Source organism: Zootermopsis nevadensis, unplaced genomic scaffold (genome assembly GCF_977971745.1).
Source record: "Zootermopsis nevadensis isolate Lab colony 2312 unplaced genomic scaffold, Znev_1.0 Znev_ptg000030l, whole genome shotgun sequence".
NCBI classification, from domain to species: domain Eukaryota; kingdom Metazoa; phylum Arthropoda; class Insecta; order Blattodea; family Termopsidae; genus Zootermopsis; species Zootermopsis nevadensis.
Window position 1 is genome coordinate 1,078,530 of NW_028259162.1, and position 18,178 is coordinate 1,096,707.

The 18,178-nt window shown below is 40.2% G+C and overlaps 1 protein-coding gene across 5 annotated transcripts in view; it reads left to right on the top strand.

Moving 5' to 3' along the window:
- The window catches only part of Mtp (microsomal triacylglycerol transfer protein), a 34,092-nt gene that overhangs the window by 13,708 nt on the left and 2,206 nt on the right, over positions 1-18,178 (top strand). Inside the window, exons 1-13 of one of the 5 annotated variants that reach the window (XM_022059786.2) lie at positions 913-1,053; positions 5,514-5,537; positions 9,861-10,057; positions 11,206-11,409; positions 11,922-12,071; positions 12,365-12,530; positions 13,065-13,210; positions 13,917-14,077; positions 14,220-14,380; positions 15,554-15,669; positions 15,992-16,366; positions 16,663-16,944; positions 17,408-17,617. In XM_022059786.2, the coding sequence (XP_021915478.2) occupies positions 999-1,053; positions 5,514-5,537; positions 9,861-10,057; positions 11,206-11,409; positions 11,922-12,071; positions 12,365-12,530; positions 13,065-13,210; positions 13,917-14,077; positions 14,220-14,380; positions 15,554-15,669; positions 15,992-16,366; positions 16,663-16,944; positions 17,408-17,617 (2,247 nt within the window). In that variant the 5' untranslated portion in view covers positions 913-998. Of the gene's footprint in view, positions 1-897; positions 1,054-5,513; positions 5,538-9,860; positions 10,058-11,205; positions 11,410-11,921; positions 12,072-12,364; positions 12,531-13,064; positions 13,211-13,916; positions 14,078-14,219; positions 14,381-15,553; positions 15,670-15,991; positions 16,367-16,662; positions 16,945-17,407; positions 17,618-18,178 lie in introns of those variants that run through there. The other 4 variants (XM_022059787.2, XM_022059790.2, XM_022059788.2 and 1 more) reach the window with 4 other exon arrangements.

The following is an 18,178-nucleotide window of genomic DNA, read 5'->3' on the forward strand; positions in this document are numbered from 1 at the left end:
TCTAATTGCGTGCATGTAATGCATATGATTCATTTTTTATGGCTGGGATTCGACATAATTCTTTTCTGCGTTGTTTTATTTATGTTCTCAGGTCTCCTCCCCCCCCCCCCCCCCCCAACATCTTCATGGATCAATTTTGCAGTTTTTTTTTTCCAAATCTTGTTCGAAAATTCTCAGACCAAGAAAGTCTACTTCCTTGAAGACGTCTATTCAATAACTTCGCCTCACGTTACCATAAGTACACGTGCACTGTCATTATATTTGTGTTTCCGCTAGAAATATGAGTCAAAGAAATCAGTTCGCGTATGTTTAATAGTAGTCAACCTCTTTAACCGACTGAACTCCAGCATCACAAACCCGTCGCCGTTGTGTATTTCCCCTGTTCTGATAGATGGCAGCACAGACGTTAAAATAATCAAAACACACACACGGTGTTTAATTTATTTTCCCCAACATTTTTCAGTTCGGACCATCGTCGGGATAAGCACATTAAATTGTGGTACAATTTCATACAGTTTGTTGATGGTTCCAAAATACTAAAATATAAAAATTACACATTTGTAACTTCTGATCTCTACAAAGATTTTTATTTTCGCCGCCAATTGGTTAAGGTCGATTTAAACAAAAAAAAAACTCCACACTTTGATACGTAACCGTTCCCATAGTTTTTTTTTGTTTTCAACTGAGTTGCCATAGTAACGCAGTTTGCTGTAATTGTTGGTAGATGGCAGGATATGTTTCTTCCACTGACTTTATTTCTCGGCACCTAAATGAGAAGTAGAATGGTCAGTGTTTCAAAGCCACGAACACTATGTTGCTATTATCTGTGGTATCTAGTGGTTTAGTACGGACCACCGATGAGTCACGGCCCACTGCCTTTTTGTTATGTGTCGCACTAACAATCAGCTGCGTGTTGGCAGCCGTCCATACTGCCCTGCTCTGATAGTACTATACTGTAGTTAGTTGTTAGCTCGCCTCAGAACCTTGTACACAGTGCAATGGCGCTTCCTTCCAGCGGATTCTTCCCCGTCATCTGTCTTCTGGCCGTATTCGGTAAGCTTCTTTACCGCTGTACAGCGCAGTGGGAAGTGTTTGTACTACCTGCGTTGACTTGTCATTAGGCCCATCTAGTTTATTTAAGGATCTCATTTTGTAAAGGATTTAAAAGCAAAGAAAGGAAAGCCATTATTGCCTTCTATGTTAATGAATCACTAGAGGTAGGTTGGTAAACTTTTATGTGGGGACATACCGTGTATGTACCTACAAATTTTATGAGCAACGTCGTTTATGTTGTATGTAAAAAATTATAAATATGGCCACTGTACGAAATTTTGTGGTTACAGTCTGTCTAAAAAATTTAACGTACTGGGAACCTGTGTCGAGAAATGGTTCAGTACACAGAATGAGAATATTAATTAACAGTTACTGCTAGCATCGCTGTATATTTTTAAATATTTGAAGGGACGGAAGTCCAACGTTCTTGTCATTTGTCAGAACTTCCTGTTTGGTACGTCTGTCCACTCGGCGGAGTTTCGAACTGAAAATCGGTCGTGCAAGACAGAGGTATATCGCTGAGCTAATCAGTCAAGTTTGTGACTGATGAATTATTAGTCTTGAGCTAGATTATGGGAAAACAATTGCGTGGAATTTTGGACGTCATACGTCAGTGTTTTAGAACAACCTCAGAGCATTGTGGACGACATGAAATCTCGGTTATCAGAAACTGTGGTCAAAGTTCAAGTGACCTCCGATTGGAACTGATTCTTTGTTCCTTCTACTTTTCTTGAATATATTTAAAAAAAAAAGGTCACTGTCGTCCCAAATGATAATGGCGGATTGCTCAGTGCCATGTTGACTTCACTTTTCTGAGCTGCGGTTCCATTAGAAGACCGGTATTGTGGATGAGGCTAAAAGATAAGGTGTTTCATAACTGAACTATCTAATTTGGTATTTATAGGGTGTTTCAAATCGAGACGAGCGATGTGGGCGAAAGAAAGAATCATACGACTTGTTGATGAGATTTCAGGTTCTCATGGATACAGATATTAAGATGGCTGTCTTCTGGGCTGTTGCGCCGCGTAATCTGGTATAAATTAACCGACGTTTCAGAAGACCATCCCAGAAGACAGTTATGTTGAAACATATTTTTGATTATAAATAACCACTAACGAGGTCTAGAGATGGATAAAGGTAATTTGAAGTTGCTGCTGTGACTAAGGAACACTTTATGAGGGCGTATATGGGGCTTGGACGTAGAGCTCCTCAGTTTCTAGACTTTGGCACGAAGTAAAGCTATCTTTATACTCTGTCTCTCTACGTCAATGTGTGAATATAACGGTATTATGGGTCTCGAGGAAACAATTTGTGAAACTGAGCGTGACACAGCTGTTCTGTGATGAGTCCAGTGTTGTCGTCATATTTGCCTTCTCCTCGTCAATTGCTCTCAATTGTCCCACATCCTCCGTCCCTCTGTGGGACAGGGGAACATAAAGAAGGCGTTTTAAAATGTCCAGGGTAACATCCAACACGTGGAGCTGTTAGCAGCAGTAGCTAACAGTTCTCCCAGTGGAACCGACTGACATTGAAGATGAGCGTGCGGTTAGTGATAGCTCATGATGTCAGCCGTCAGGGGTCAGAGGTCAGGGAGCACCTCACACATAGGTCACGTGTTGAAATCTTGTTATCGAGAGCAAATAATGTTCTGTACTGAACACTGGAGTTTGGAAAAGCCAAAGGCTGTTGAAATTCATTCGTGTGTCGAGAATTTGAAGGAGGTTTTCCGACTCTGACCTAACTCGTGATTCCGACGTTGTACTCAGTCTGTCATACAGACAACATAAAAGGGTCAGAGACGCCCCACAAAGTTCATATTATAATAAACGTGCAACAGATACTCCCGTGGTTACGTGGTTCAAAAGTCCAGATTATGTTCAGTGACTTAAGACACCGTGGTAAGTAAGATTACCACCCGTATTTGGCGTTAAGTAACTCTGAACAGCGATCATTTCCTTAAACAGCGTTAACCAATTGATCTTCGTAGTGGGGAGGTGAGGCTGAGGCTTCATTTTGTTGCATGTTGGTATTATTCGTGATTTCGGGCTACTTGTTCTTTGCATTATCACTTTTGTGTACCTCTGAAAACGTGTACTTGTAACAAGAAGTCGGAAGTTTCTTGGGAAACTGAAGAAATCAAAGCCCCCCCCCCCAAATTGTACCTCTGCAATGTCAGTGGTCGAAAAACTTACTTTGCAGACTTCTGATCTACCAGCACAGCAGAGAGAGGGCCTGTGTTTTCCCAACCTCTGACCCTGATATCAGTTTACAGGCAGCCCCATTACAGAGCGGACTTTGAGTTGAAAACGAGCTTACAGAACTACTGTTAAATTCGATCTAATCAATCTGTCATAACTTCATGACATCACAAGTTTCGGTCCTTTTGTGGCCAACTTCAGTGTGGGTCTTGCATTCAGCTCTCCTGTTATTGGTTACATCCCCGATACGTCTGCGTAATGCCAACACGATTTCTCAATTACAGTGCAATTAGGATACAATATTTTGTGTAAACTTAAAATGTTTACTCGTTTTCCACGTGTCTCGGTTCAGCCTCCTCGCACTGCCCATCGCTTTTCGAGCAAAAACGACGCAGGTGAAGGTTAAACTAAGGGTAAAGGTGGTCGGAGCCGTCATACCTTACGAGATTAAATCGAAACACACACCTCATCCACTCCTTGTTTCGAGAAGCACGTTCCTTCTAAACCCGTAACGCTGTCATTGGTTTGACATTTGTTTTGAGACAGAGACTACCTAAGGCTCGACAGTCACTGTCACTGTCCTGAGGAACGTAAATTATATTTATCCATTCATATCTTCCTCTCATGGTTTGTCTGTGACCAGTGGCTCATTAAGCCACGTCGTGTATGTTTTTTTCCATCACTGTACATCACCGTTATGGAGTTCAACTGGCTGACTGTTTCTAATGGACAAACCTGCAAATATTTGTTGAAAATATTCGCCTAGGAGCTGAGGACCAATCAGAACCTTAGTTTCCTTTAATAGTGATCATCGTTGATTCTAACTGGTAGATCAACAGTTACCATCCTCGTATTTAAATCTTATTCATGTTAGAATTTAATATAAACTGTGCTAGTCTACAGACAGCAACATGGAAACACGTGGACGAACGTCTGTGCCCGGAGCCGGGGTAAGAATCCGCGATCTCGATATATATATTTTGCCAAAAGCGGTAATCTCGTTTAAAATTAATAGAACACAATTTTTAAGGGATGTTAATTTACGTAAAAGACTGTTTGAGCCACAAGATGGAAGCAAGTTGTGGGGCAACTTGTAGTTTACCTTTTATTGTCGCGGGCGTTCGTACGTGCCTTATATTTGAAGTTCAATTTATCGGTTTTCTTATCTTTCGCGTTTGTCTATGGGGCGTGAAGTGTGACTGGTGGATGGCTTATTTGTTCCCGTGTTCCTTCCGGAGTTTCAAACTTGTTTTATGAATAAGAAGGGCCGAAGATTTCCAAGGGCGTTGCAGCGAATGACGGAAATGGTTTGTAAAAAAAACTTCCTCTGTTAAGGCTCGGTTCATACACAGAGGGTCACGCACATGTGACTGACTCCCTCTGTGACCTCCAACTTAAACCAATGTCATTTTCCGATAAAACCATATTTTCCGGTTCTATGTAACCAATTTTACGGACTGGTTAGCTGTGTTTAACCTGCCTGAGTAACATCACGAAAATAAACGCAAAAATTCTTAATTGATAGTGAAGAGGGAAAAAGGATAGAATCGCGTACTCTGTGAACTCCTGACCCTAGAAGACAGAGCCAGTATGCTTCTCCGAAAATTTACTATCAGCCCAACAACCCAAAATACCAGCAAAGGTGTGTCATTAAAATTAGATTAGATTCCGTATTAGGCCAACACACACCGGTTGATCGTCTTTTATTTCAAGGAGACCTTTGATATATTTCGTGTTCCGAAAGCGAACCTTTTGATTTTTATTAGCAATGTTTATAATTTGTTACAGAATTTACTCATCTTAATAACTACACGCAGTTTGCGTCCTATTTTATATCTGCTTTGAAATTATAATTTTATTCTTCTTCGCTAACGTTACATTTTATTTGTCAGTGCGCTGTTATTCGTATTCGCGCATGTTTGTATTATGCCAATTATAAATACGTATAAAAATTTCCCTCCTGATATAACTTCTACTTCCTGTCTTTTTTTTAGATGTTTGTTTCTTGTTGTATACTTTTTTATTTTTAAATCCTACCGCTTATCTCATCTCTCCTTTTCTTTATTTTAAGTTTCATTTAGATTCTTATTTCATTTCTTATTGCAAATCTTCCCTTCCGTAGTTTCACATGCACATCCAAAACTCTGCCCCCTTTCGGACAAAGATAGAACCAAACGTTTCTCTCTTCCTTGTTTCCTTCACGCAGTGTAACGTTCTTTTGTTTGCTGCTAGTGTCTAATTGTTGTAATCCTTCTCTTTTAGGTTCTAACTGCCAGATGGCACCAAGTAAGTAGCTCCTGTTGTGTCGCAAATTATCTTTCGTATGTAACTAACAAACTGACGGAACAAACCAGTGTAGGGGAATTCAGGAAATATGACGACGACTGTAGATAATTTAGCGCTGTTGTGTTGGCCAGTCTGACGAAGCGTTAATACTGCAGCGGAATGATACTTTTTTCCGGACCTACTTTCTGATAAATCTAGACTGAAACGTGATTTATTGTTGCCGTTATCAAAGTCAGAGTAGCGAATGCTGGTTGCCATTGTTAATAATTCATTTGGCTACAAATGTGTAGTTGATTTAGGTTCAGTCTCTGAATTTTTGAAATTAGTATCAGCGTCTCGACTTTTTAATAAAAGGTATTGTGTGCACAGAGTAAGAGAGGGTTATTATTAGCGCCGTAGTATATAAATTAATTCTGAATTCCAAAAGATAACGCATATAATCAATTTCTTTACGTAAATAATATAATCGTTTTACCTCGAAGAAATAAATAAAAAATAATTTAACACTGGACTGGTATAATGAATAATGTATTTAAATTATGTGTTTTAATTTATTGTCTGAGAAATGCGAAAATATAAATTAAAAGTTGTGTTGGAAAAAAAAATAATGAGAAATGCTTGTAATTGAGTACAAGATCATTAGTCAATTAAGAAACTGAAAATGTGAATTACTATTTCAGTATTACGGTATCTTTGATGATAGTAAAGAGATATTTAGTTGAGTCAAGTTGGTTGCTTAGTAGCTTAGTTGTGATTCAAAGGGAAATAAATTATCTGGATAATAGAAATTCTGTGAAACATAACAACAGCAAACAATGGAAATACATCTGAATAAAAATGTAAGATAAGTTCCTTTATCTTCTTTTGTTTTTTCGTGTAATTTCACAACAATTGACTGGTTGGTGTGTTCTTAATTGTAGGTAGTATAAGTCGATGTGTGTCGCATCGGCACTCGAAATATAGTAGCTCGTGGTTGTAGTTAAGTAACCGTCTTATCTTAATCCTTTTATCTGAACTAAAAAATCTTTCGAATTTCTAAACATCTTCCCATATTTACCCCCACATTTCCCTCAATTTCTGTTACGGTAAAGAATTGAACAACTCATTTTAGTTAAGTCACTCCACGTAGCTCGTAGTTGCATAGCTGGTTACGTCTTATGAAACCGGAATGTTCATTACCGTGTTAACAACAGCCTGCGACTGGTCCCTACCCTGAACCAGTCCGCATCTAATGCCATATTTGTTGACTACTTTTTTTAATATTATTCTGCCGTTTGCCTCAAGTGGTCTCTTCACTTCAGGTTTTATTCCAAAAATTTTGTATGCATTTCTAATATCTCCAGTGTGTGTTGATGCCTGCCCTTCAAGAAGCTTCTCAGCGCTTGTTTTAACAGAAAGACTAACCTAACCTCTTCCTCGCTGCAGTAGACATTTGTCAGCCGGGAGGATCATGTTTCAGGAGCAAAAAGGACCCAAAATTTTCGGGGAATTTAATGACGCTGCTCCACGAAGTTCATTGTCGTTTAGCCTGGTAACAGTTGTTGTTGAATCACTGTTACGGGCATCTCCCCATTTGACCGGGTTTGAAATTCCGTTCCAAACGTAGATTTTGACGAGACGCCGGCATCAAGACGGGGCAGAGTCCTAAAGCCAGCCAGAAGGCATCCAAGGCTCATAAAAAACAAGTGAAAACTTCGGTGCCCAGGAAACAACAACAACAACAACAACAGATAGGCTTCAAAATATAAAAAACTGTCAGCGGAAATGGGAAACTCAACTCAACTCCATCTACAGTCTCAATTCAGTGGTTTACGTTGGTACAGGCCCCGGGTTCGAATCTATAATCGGAGATTGGATATCGTGACAAAGATTTTTGTTCATGGGTTTGATCAGTCTCTTATAGGAAAATTCTGGAGGTGAGATGAACAGACCTTGTTCATTTCTAAATTCTTTGAAATTGGCAATCTACCTTCCACTGTAATCTACGTAACTAAGAACGGTCGTTAAGTAATAGAACAATAACGTAATTGATCACGAAACAGCCTCGTGTCAATCACGTGAAGAACACGTGTGCCTTTCTGACATTTTAATTTCTGTTATGTTTCTCATAAACGTAGGGGGAGGGGGGAAAATTAAAGAAAACATTTTGTTAAATCTATGATTTTATTAGATATATTTGATTCTGAAATCAAAATATATTCTGCAAAGGATCAGTGAGACGTGGCCGAGCAAGGTCGTGGCCTGCTTTGACCCCTCGTGTAATAAAATTGAATAATTCGGTCCGTACCGCAAAGAAAACACTTCACCATAAAAAAAACTGGTTAACGCTGTTTTTGGAAATAATCACAGAAAACAGTGAGAATCATACGAAACGAATACAAAATTAAGCGTTAGTGATTTTTGGAGCAGGTGGTACATATAGTTACCACTCGGCTTTAAATGGTTAATTAAAATTTGATTTACACACGCAAGTAAAAAAAATAGGGGTTGTCTGTAATCCAATCATGAGGTTGGAAGTAAATGCGCGGATGCATGACGTCATCACAGCGGCAACAGTGTGTTCAATTATTATTGTGACAGGCGTACGGTATGTAAGGCGATGTTACCAGACGCAGGGACCATCAACGGCTGGGCGTTAACTTCTCTGACGTCCTGCAGTTGAAGTGTCGAAAAGTTGTGAGGTGCAGACAATTTACTTTTATTATTTACCTGTTCGTCAGTTTATCACTTTTTGATGAGCCCATTGAAGCCGCAGCTCGTCCGAATAATATATAAGAATCCAGTCCGTACCGAAAAGAAAACACTACACTTCACCATTACAAAGATCAACTGGTTAACGCTGTTTAAGGATATAATCGCTGTTTGCACTGTGCGAATCGTTCGAAATCTACAAATACAAAATGAAGAATTGTTTATTGTTGAAGCAGATGACACATTTAGTAACCATTAAGCTTTAAAGGCAAGACATTGGGTGCTGTAATTTTCTGTCTGGCGTAAATAGCAAGTGTTCACGGGAACGTCCTTTGGTGGCGGTGGTTTGCGCTACGTGCCCGGCGCGTTATAACGTTCACTCTGTACACACGTGGCAAAGTTTTGGGCCCCGTTGCTGGCCGCATCGTGTAACATGGTCCGGGTAACGGAATCGCCTGCTGCCTCCAACCAGCAAGCCCCCGTTCGCCTTCATCTTGGTCATGTAATGTAGTGAATGGGAAGACTCCAACAGTATGTGAAAGCCGTAGTGCATTCCACGTGTGTGTATGTGTGCTGTGAAGTGCTAAGTTCGGTTTCATGTGCTGATATTTAGAAATTTATCTCAGTTCACAGTCTTTTGTTTTTCTGTTTATGATTAGCTCGTGATCAAACACAATATCCGCTTGTAACTCACTTACTGCCAGGGCAAAAAGGTATAATGAAAGTAAAATCCACTTCCCACCGCCTTTTAATATGAACTGTCTTCATTTTCCATTGCCCTGGTCTTCATATATTATAATTTACTTTCGTTTTCGTTCGGGGAGATGAACCAGTTTTCAGGCAAAACGTGACAGTGGAACAGCTGCCTGTGTGTCTGGTAAATCAACATCTCTTCTACTCGGAGTGCCTTGCTTCAAATTCAGGTTCGACAACTTACGACGAAGCTGTACTGGAAAATGTTGTATAAGCCTGTTCGTGTATCTGTTGCGTTCTCGGTGTTTTGACCGAAATTTTTAGTTGGTCTTCTCGTATTCATGGATTTCGTATTATTTTTACTGTAAACAGCGTTAACCAATTGATCTTTGTAATGGTGAAGTGTTGTGTTTTCTTTGCGGTACGGACTGAATTCTAAAAAATAATTTGGACGACCTTTGGCTTCAAAAAGTTGACGGCCATCAGCCATAAACTTTTGTTTTTACAGATAAAACAGTCTACCTTTTTTCGGTCCAATTAATTTTGAGATAGTCAACTGTCGGCTTTGAAACTTCAGACTTTGCAGGCCACCTTGGATGCGAAATCAGCACGTGCCATGGATCTCGTTGAAAACGCGAAACATCCACATTCTAGAACATACCCAATGGATTTGAAACCAGAGCTATTTGTAATGCGCCTTATCGAAGTTTATTACAACATATTTCAAGGACATCCCCGAAAATTCTAAAGCTACAGAACGACATTTTTCAATTTATTTTCTACTATATAAAGCTCTGCAGTGCTGAGAGATCCCGAACTAAACGCTGTTCGCCTTGGGTAATGGCTGCAAGCCACCGCGCGTCATGTTGTGGACGGTGGCAGCATTGCTGTCTTTACGGCCGCTGATCTGCTATGGCTTCGTACTTCTCTCGTTCCCAGCAGCTGGCTCTACCGCTGTGTCCAGGCAGTTCCAGCTTGGTTCCGGGCACGCTTATCGTCTGGAAAGCACCGTGCTCCTGAATGAGGCCGGGACGCGCGTCGGCAAGGATGTCGGCTACCTGGTCACCGCCACCCTCAGCGTCGGGGCACTCTGGCAAAGCCCCTTCGACCCAAACGATAAGCTGCTCCAACTGCAGGTCAGTAACACAGAAGGTTAAGGACACAGGCCGATATAGGTTATGTTCCGCCATTTTCCTGACGGTAAGATGTTCAACCACTGCCCCATAAACGTTGATAAAGAAACGTCTTAATTCATTATAAAAGACTAAATGAGGTGAACGGAAATCTTTATTAGGACATGCCCTGAGTAGCATTACGTAATGCACACTTCAGCTAAATCTTGCCCAGTAGCCATTTGTATTATGCAATCTCGACAGAAATGTGGATTGCAGCCTTGATCATTTTAATGCAAAATCAGATGTTTCTTATCTCGGGATTTTAAGCCTCGAGTGGTGCAAACTCTTGAAAAACAAACGTTTTACTGCTGTCAGCTACATTGATGTATCATCACTGTTCAACTAATTAATTAGGAAACGTAGCTAACCTATGATTACCCATCGATGGTTCCTCAGTGATGGGCCACGTAACAAAGTCTCTTTTTCCTGCCTGTAAGCGATCTTTGGGGGTCCCATTTACTTTGTTCTGTTTACCTTTCCCCAGTTTGAAGATGGCTGTCTTCTAAGTTGTATTCATTGCCCTGATGATGGAGGCATCAAGGACTTCTGAATTGTTGGTAAACTTCTACCAGAACCCAGAAAATGACAATCTTCATACTCTGCTGTTACTGTGTCGCCACTATCAGAACTTTTAATACCTGTTTTGTTATTGCGTAATGTTCCTGTTCAACTGGCTATTGTGTCAGCTGCTTGTTTCTTCTTCAGTGTTTCTTAATGGTGTATTCTGACAAGCCGATGTGTACATGATATGACTATTTGGCTGGTTAATATCTGCGTAACTTTTCCAAGTTTTGACAGAAAATCCAATAGAAAACCAGAGATTTTAAAGTTGTAACTTTATAATGTCTGCTATGTTCAGATCATGTTATGTAGTGTTAGAAAATAAAAAAAGAATATTATTATGTCACTTCTTTCGAGTAAAGAAATTAAGACGCAAATTTTTATGTATTAAAAGACTTTGATAATGTTTTTATATCCGTTAATGCTGTCATCATGAGCTTAATTGAATATTTCTGCGTCTGTTGTGCAAATGATAAACCATAAAAAATGACTGTGCGTATGTAAGTACGCCGGACAGGACCCCTGATGATTCATGATTTTTTCGGTAGCTGTCGTCGCTGCAGCTGCACATCAAGTCTAGGAAAGCGCCAGAACCGGAAGGATTTGTGGTGCACGCGTCAAAGTTGGAGGCCTTAAAGAACTTACCTTACTTAGTTCACTGGAATACAGGCAAAATCGAGCACGTGTTCCTCTCGGAAGGCGAAGACCTGTCCGTGGTGAACCTCAAGAAAGGAGTTGCTAGCCTCTTCCAGGTAAGTGACTGCTTTATGTCGGCAAAAGCAACATGCAAAACGTTATGGCGGCACTGAAGCGAAGCGTCATGAATTCTAAACCTCTTTCGGATCCATTCCTTCCTAAGAATTTCATCTGCGTTTAACTTTTCCCCTTTGCCTGTCCTATTTCTCTAATAGTATCCAAGTAGCTCTTTCTAGGTCTTCCTCTTGTTCTGGTACCCTCAACTCTAGCTTCCGAAAACTGTTTCGTCTTTCTTTCATCTGCCACTCGAATTCGTCCAAACCGTTTCAGTCGTTTTTCTTCCAATTTTGTTTTAAGTGATTTAATTCCCAATTCTTCCCTAATTTTGGTGTTCCTTATTCTATCCCTGCGCGTTTTCCCTATTGATTTTCTAAATTTGAGAATGTGGCGTTAATTGAAACCTGGTTTATGGTATTTGTTTAGTAATGCATTTCGAGGAAGATGTTATTTTTTCATATCTCTGAAAATAAATGTTAAATGATCGCAATTCGGCACGTGTTCTGTACAGTTCCAGATTCTGGACGTGACTCAAACAGAAAAGGACGCATCTGGCAAATGCCAGGTGTCCTACAGGTCACTAGACCCGCGTACATTCCTTAAGACCAAGACTGACTGCATCTCAGGGAAGACTGTTCCTTTCATCCTACACCCTGACAAGGTAAGTTTATTGTAATTAAAAAGAAAGATTTAATCCATAGCCTATCGAGATACGGAGGCTTTCTCTTCCTTTTTGTGTTTGGCAATCCAAATCCTAGAATTGTGTGAGAGTTCTTTCAAAGATTTTTATCCCCTTAAAAGTTTCTGATAAGGGTATTTAACAAGGGCCGACCTGTGCGATGAAAATACATTTTTGAATTTTGGTTTAGAAGTTTTATTTCATCGACCATGTTTCGTTTGTTCTTGTACGTGAATTAAAATCTGAATACGCGTGATGACGCGCTGTTATTGCAGGTTATGGGAACTTTGGTTACGTCGAAGAGAGAATCAGAGTATCGGTTGTCGACTGATATGTCAGTCATACAGTCTGTTGTGGCAGATGAAATGCATAGCATGGTGGTGGAGATGCGGCACGATGCAGGGGGTGCCGTCAGAGCATCACAACAGATTATTTTGACAGGTGCGTCAATGAGATTGAATTCATTTTGTGTCATATTTAACTTTTTATTCACCTCACATATGAAGTACCTATATATTTTATTATATATTTATAATTTTTGAATAGATGGACTAAAATTACTTACAAAAATAAAAGGAGATAGGGATTAGCTGTGTCGATTGGGCCCAACTGAGTAGGTCTACCTGAAGACGGAGATAGAGTCCCATCTCCGAAACGTCGTGTAATTTTATGATTTTATTAGACGATGCAAAACATCCAGAAAACTTTTTATCTTAAAAACGCACCGTCGTCACCAACTTTTAGATTTGAGCGAAAATGACTTATGTTAAGAGAACTAAAGATGTGGTGATGCTATTATCTAGGTGATCAGATGTCACCCTCTTAGTTCAGAGGCTGGAGGTCAATCCCAGTACAGTCCGCATGTCGTAGGTGAATGGTGAAGAATATATCCTGTGCGCTATCGATACCCTTACCAATATGCCCAACCAACTAGTAGGAAAATCTGGTTGAAGTAAGAGCTAAATTGTGTTTCAGATGCTGCGGTTGACGTGCCACAAATCAAGGCCTCGTCACTAGAAGAAGCTGTTCAAGAAGTAGAGAAAAATCTAAAGACAACATTTACGAAACAAATTCTGGTGACGGAAAGTGAACCGCCAGCCTGTCAGGAAGATTGTCCGACGGTAAGGAGATGAAACGAATACTGATGTCTAAAGCGGAACGGGAAGGTGAAATTTTGAAATGCAATTTGTTTGGTACATCTGATTTATTGAAATTTTGGCGAAACAGCGTATGAAATTATACTTAAATTCCCTCTGCAGTGTGGGACTAAGTTTCCCTACATCCGAGAGTTAAAACGCTTTATTTGAAAGCTGAACGTTGTTCAGAAACAAACAATAAATGTGATTGCGTGAATATAAAAATTATGAACACTTGAGTTAGGATAGAAGAAATAGTTTTGAAAATTATCCTCTTTTATGTTTTGTGCATTGGTCCATTCAAGGCAGACTAGAAAAGAATTCATCAAAACTTTTTCAAAGTCCTTAAATAAAATTGTACCTATTATTAGTTTCGTGGGTCTATCTTTTTTTTCCCAAGCATTGAAATAAAAAAATACTCTTTTTAATTTGATTTTTTGATCTGAAGTCCTGTTTCATTTGATGTAGGGCAGGATTGTAAATATTAAAACTAGTTAAGTGTAAGAATAACATTGTATAGGTGCTCTAGGTTTCATGGGGTAACCCCGCATTACTCCGTCAGTTATCAGTAACGCGTGAGAGAGAAAGTACCTTGGGGTGAGATAAATGAATTAATTATTAAATGTGAAGTTGAATATTTAACATTTAGGGCAGAAGTCATCCTTTGTTAAATAATTTCTTTACCTTCTAGCTGTATAAACTAGTGAAGGAAAATCGCGACCACCTGAAAGACGAAAATCTCGGAACGTCTCGCTCAGCTGCCATATTCATCAAACTGTTGAATGTTGCAAGAGGATCGAGAATGGAAGATATTTACAAAGTGCTGAAGAGCTCAAAGAACAAGGACATTTTGTACGTACTATTCAGTGAGATTGAATATAAAAAGAAAATATTTGCATTAAGATTTCTTTCCAGAACTTGCTGTTTAATTACGACAGGGTCTTGACCTAAGACACCGCAGTAAGGAAATTAGAACGAGTTTGGTTTTTTTTAGGTTGCAGCTGTGTGATTTGGTCGGGGCAACACAGACGGTGGCGGCACATGAGGCTGCGAGGAAATTCCTCCGTCTAGACTCCGAGTCAGACCTAGATGTTAATGAACGGTACTTCTGGGCTCTCTCGATGGGCTCACACCCAGAACTTCAGGTTATCAAAGGTGACTGTTTCTGTGCCATTTATGATGACGTTACAGATGAGATAGAATAGATGGTTTGCCAGTATATGTACGAATCATACGCTAACGAAGCTTGGAGATGGTTTTCATCCATTTCAACTTCTTTTTTGCTGCATAACCTTTGTTAGTACAAAATGCCATGGCTGCATAAATAAATTTGATTTATAAGTAATTTGAAACATATTTTGAGGTACCACACCAGTATCGTACCACAAGAAGTCTGCTGCGAGACAGACGAGCATGAACTACTACGTTTACTAGTTCATATTGTTTTCTTCTAACTCACCCTTCCGCTTCTGCACTTTTCAAACTTATTTCTGCTAATCTCTACACTTCTCTTTCCTTCTGTCCTCTGCTCAACATTCTTCACCCCCTTACCCTTGTTTCCTGATAACGTATCCTAACCTAACCTAGGTTAACCACTTGGGTTGTGTAGTGTTTGGTTAATTGACATTATGTCGGGATAGAAATGTTTGGTTAGGTTGGATTAGGTTAGGTTATATTTTATTAGCTTGGTACATTTTGGGTTTGGTTGCGTATATTAACTGGTATCGACCTCTCCGCGCCTGGCACCCAGATAGTGTCAGTCGCTATGCTCGGAGTCTGTTTCATCGAGTTTTTGTAGTAACACTGACACGTATCTCTAATATTCCGAAACTTCTGCTTGTTGTGACGCTTGGCGTCTCTTCCAGAAACGTGCCGCATCTGTTTCCAAGTCTACTGTTAGCTTCAGTTGCATTTCGAGGTCATCGTCCTGTCTATCCTCATGTTACACTTAAATTGCTGGGGTGCGATGTGTTTGGAACAGGGTTAGTCAGAATAAGTCCATCACCTCTCCTTGCGTCTTCTTCCCAACGGACTTCTCACGATCCATGCAGAGTACTTGCGTTTGACTACTTAAATGGGGAACACACCATGACAGACTTCAGACTGCGTTTCAACTTGGAAAATTTTAACTGTGTAATTCTCATGTATGAGCTTTAGAACAGCGTGGGATTATTGCCATGTGATTTCGCTCACAAATAGTAAGGTCGTCTTTGTCTCTTGGAAGTACAGAGATTCTTACCATTTTGGTACCTATAGTTTTTACAAACAGTACGTAAATTTGCATTGCGTTTTTCACGTACTCTGACTGTGTGTGTGCTGTGTCCACAGATGTCCTGAAACTAACATACAAGGATTTCCCAGAGAAGTTGTCGGAAACTCTGTTGTTGACTGTTGCAGCTCTAACTAACCGATTCATGAAGCTTCCAGGAAATAGCCAACTGAAGGTGAGGGTCATCATTGTTCCCAATTAATATGGTTGCATTACAGTTTTAAAACAGTTGTTTTGCATTAATTATGAATAATTAATTAACTAACTCTGTGGGAGCAGAACCTGTGGCCAGGTATTCTGTCGGACATGTTCCCTGAAATAATTTCATTCAGATCCCATTCTCAAAGTGTGATAACCTAAATATTATCGAATCTCTTTATTTCCCCAAATGGTTGCTTTCCAAAAATTTCACAACAAAAACTTGAATATAATTCTTGTATCCCCGTTCAGGTACCAATACAAAGAATTTATAGGGTCTAGACTTTATTTTTGTGCAGATAATTGGAGAAGTAAAGGTGTCGTTGGTGGATGGGCTTTCTGGATGTGCTAACGAAGAGTGCAAGCAGAAGTACTTACGTGCCTTAAGAAACCTGGGGCTGAAAGAGACGGTGCCTGTATTGCTGCGGCACGCCCTGTACGGAACGAAGAAGACGAGTGTTACGGCGATGAAGGCCTTGCGATCAATGCCACCTAGTAGCTGGGACGATGAGGTGGAGAAAGCAGCTGCGCGGATATATTACCAGATAGGAAAGAGATTTGACTCTAGTGCCAGAACTCTGGCTGCAGACATTTTACTGGAATCTAATCCAAGCCGCGAGGTTCTTCGAGAACTACTGTTATCTCTGGCTTCGAGAGTAGATCCAGTTCATGAGGTAAGTGAAGTGCTTCCAGGTATGATCTTTCGTTGCTAAACAGGTCGAGGGTAGGGATTTATAGTTGGCAGAATGACGTGTAACTTCGACATTTTTCTACCGGGATAACTTGATGTCCGTCTCCTATACCCGCTGGCCACGTTCGTAAAGACAGGCCAACGAAACGAAGTTATGCCGCAGTTGCTAGATTTTTGTTTTACCGTAAATAACTAAATTATGTTTGTTTTCCTAAGTGTTTTTAATTTCTGAATAAAAGAGTTTATTGGGATGCTGAAATTGGTAACATTGCTTCTCAGGTGCGACAATATGTACTGCAGAGGGTTCATCAGATGAGTGACAAGGATCCAAATTTTGGAGCCCAAGTGATGTCGATAATACGGGAAGAACACAAAAAACTGAACAATTACAATGGGATGGTTCAACGAGGGCTGTCCACTGCTTTCACGCGGTCATTCCTCTCCAGTCCAAGTGGGAATGGCAGCTTGGTGACAGTTCAGGAAATAGCTGGTGGGCTTCTCAAGAGGGGTCGCGTTGATGTGGTCTTGGACAAACAGGGGTCATCGCAGGAAATCTTCACAGTAAGTCGCATTTATAAATTAACATGTGAAACGGAGAAGGAAAGATGGAAAACATAAGAACGCACCACTTAGGAAAGTTAGATTAATTAAATAAATTAGAGGATGCATTAAAATTCATCTTAAGGAAACAAGTTTGAATATTTTCCATGGGTTGAACTGACTCAGGGTGGGCTTTGGGATGACCATAAATGCCAGGTTCTATAAGAACAAGGAAGCCGTTGTGTGATATGCATCGTGTTGGATTTCTTCTTTGCTTGGGCCGGATTGTATCTGTCAATTTATGTAACGTGGCAAGCGCCGTCATCGGCAAGCGAGTCAAACCCAAAAGCCAATACAATACAAAAATCTCTTGATCAGATTAGAAACTGACAACTGTTCAAGGAGTACTTATGTTATTGTTGGCTATTTTTTAAAATAATTTTTGCATTTAGTTAGTCAGCAAATTAACGAGTGTTGCCTGCAGCTGGGGCTGTTTGCTGGAGGTCTGAGTTCATTCATATCATCTGATGAGGAACCATCCGATTCAGAAGAAGCAGAGGAGCCTGCCACTGCGGGCATGGAGATAACAGCGCTGGGAATTCAAGTGCGGCCATTTGTGTTCTTCAGCGGACAGGGCGAACTCATGGGGCATGTCTGGTCAGGAACTGGATCGGAGAAAACACCGGCCTTTCAGGTGAGCGAAGGATCGGTGCAGAGACTGGATACTGGTTATCAGGTGGAAAGTCTTGTGAGATACCTCAAATTTACATACTTAAAAATAATGATATTAGGAGAATGTTTATGACCATGTATATGTGTGTGTGCATAAATTGTAACCAATGCCATGGTAATATTTTCAGGGATTTTCAGTCGTAAGGTTTGTGTGACTGACTGTTGAACCACTGCCTCTCAGATTGGCCAACGATTGGCATAATCCATACACTTTCTTATGTGTTTAGTTCTTGGTTGTTGTCTCACTAGAAAACTGCCCGTCAAGAGCGACCGGAAAATCAGAAGTAGCAAACGCACATTCTTAAATATTACGTCATAAGGCCCAGAATCCCTTAACGGAAAACGATCACAAACCAACCTTCCATCACATGCTTATTATAGAGATAGATTTACTTCCCGATTACAGTACTTTTGTAAATGTGTGAAAGAACTTCTGCCACATTTCAGGATCAGATGTAACTGTGCTAGTTCACATTTTCGCTAGTGTGCATAAAAAAAATATGTATTTGTATTTGCCGTCTGT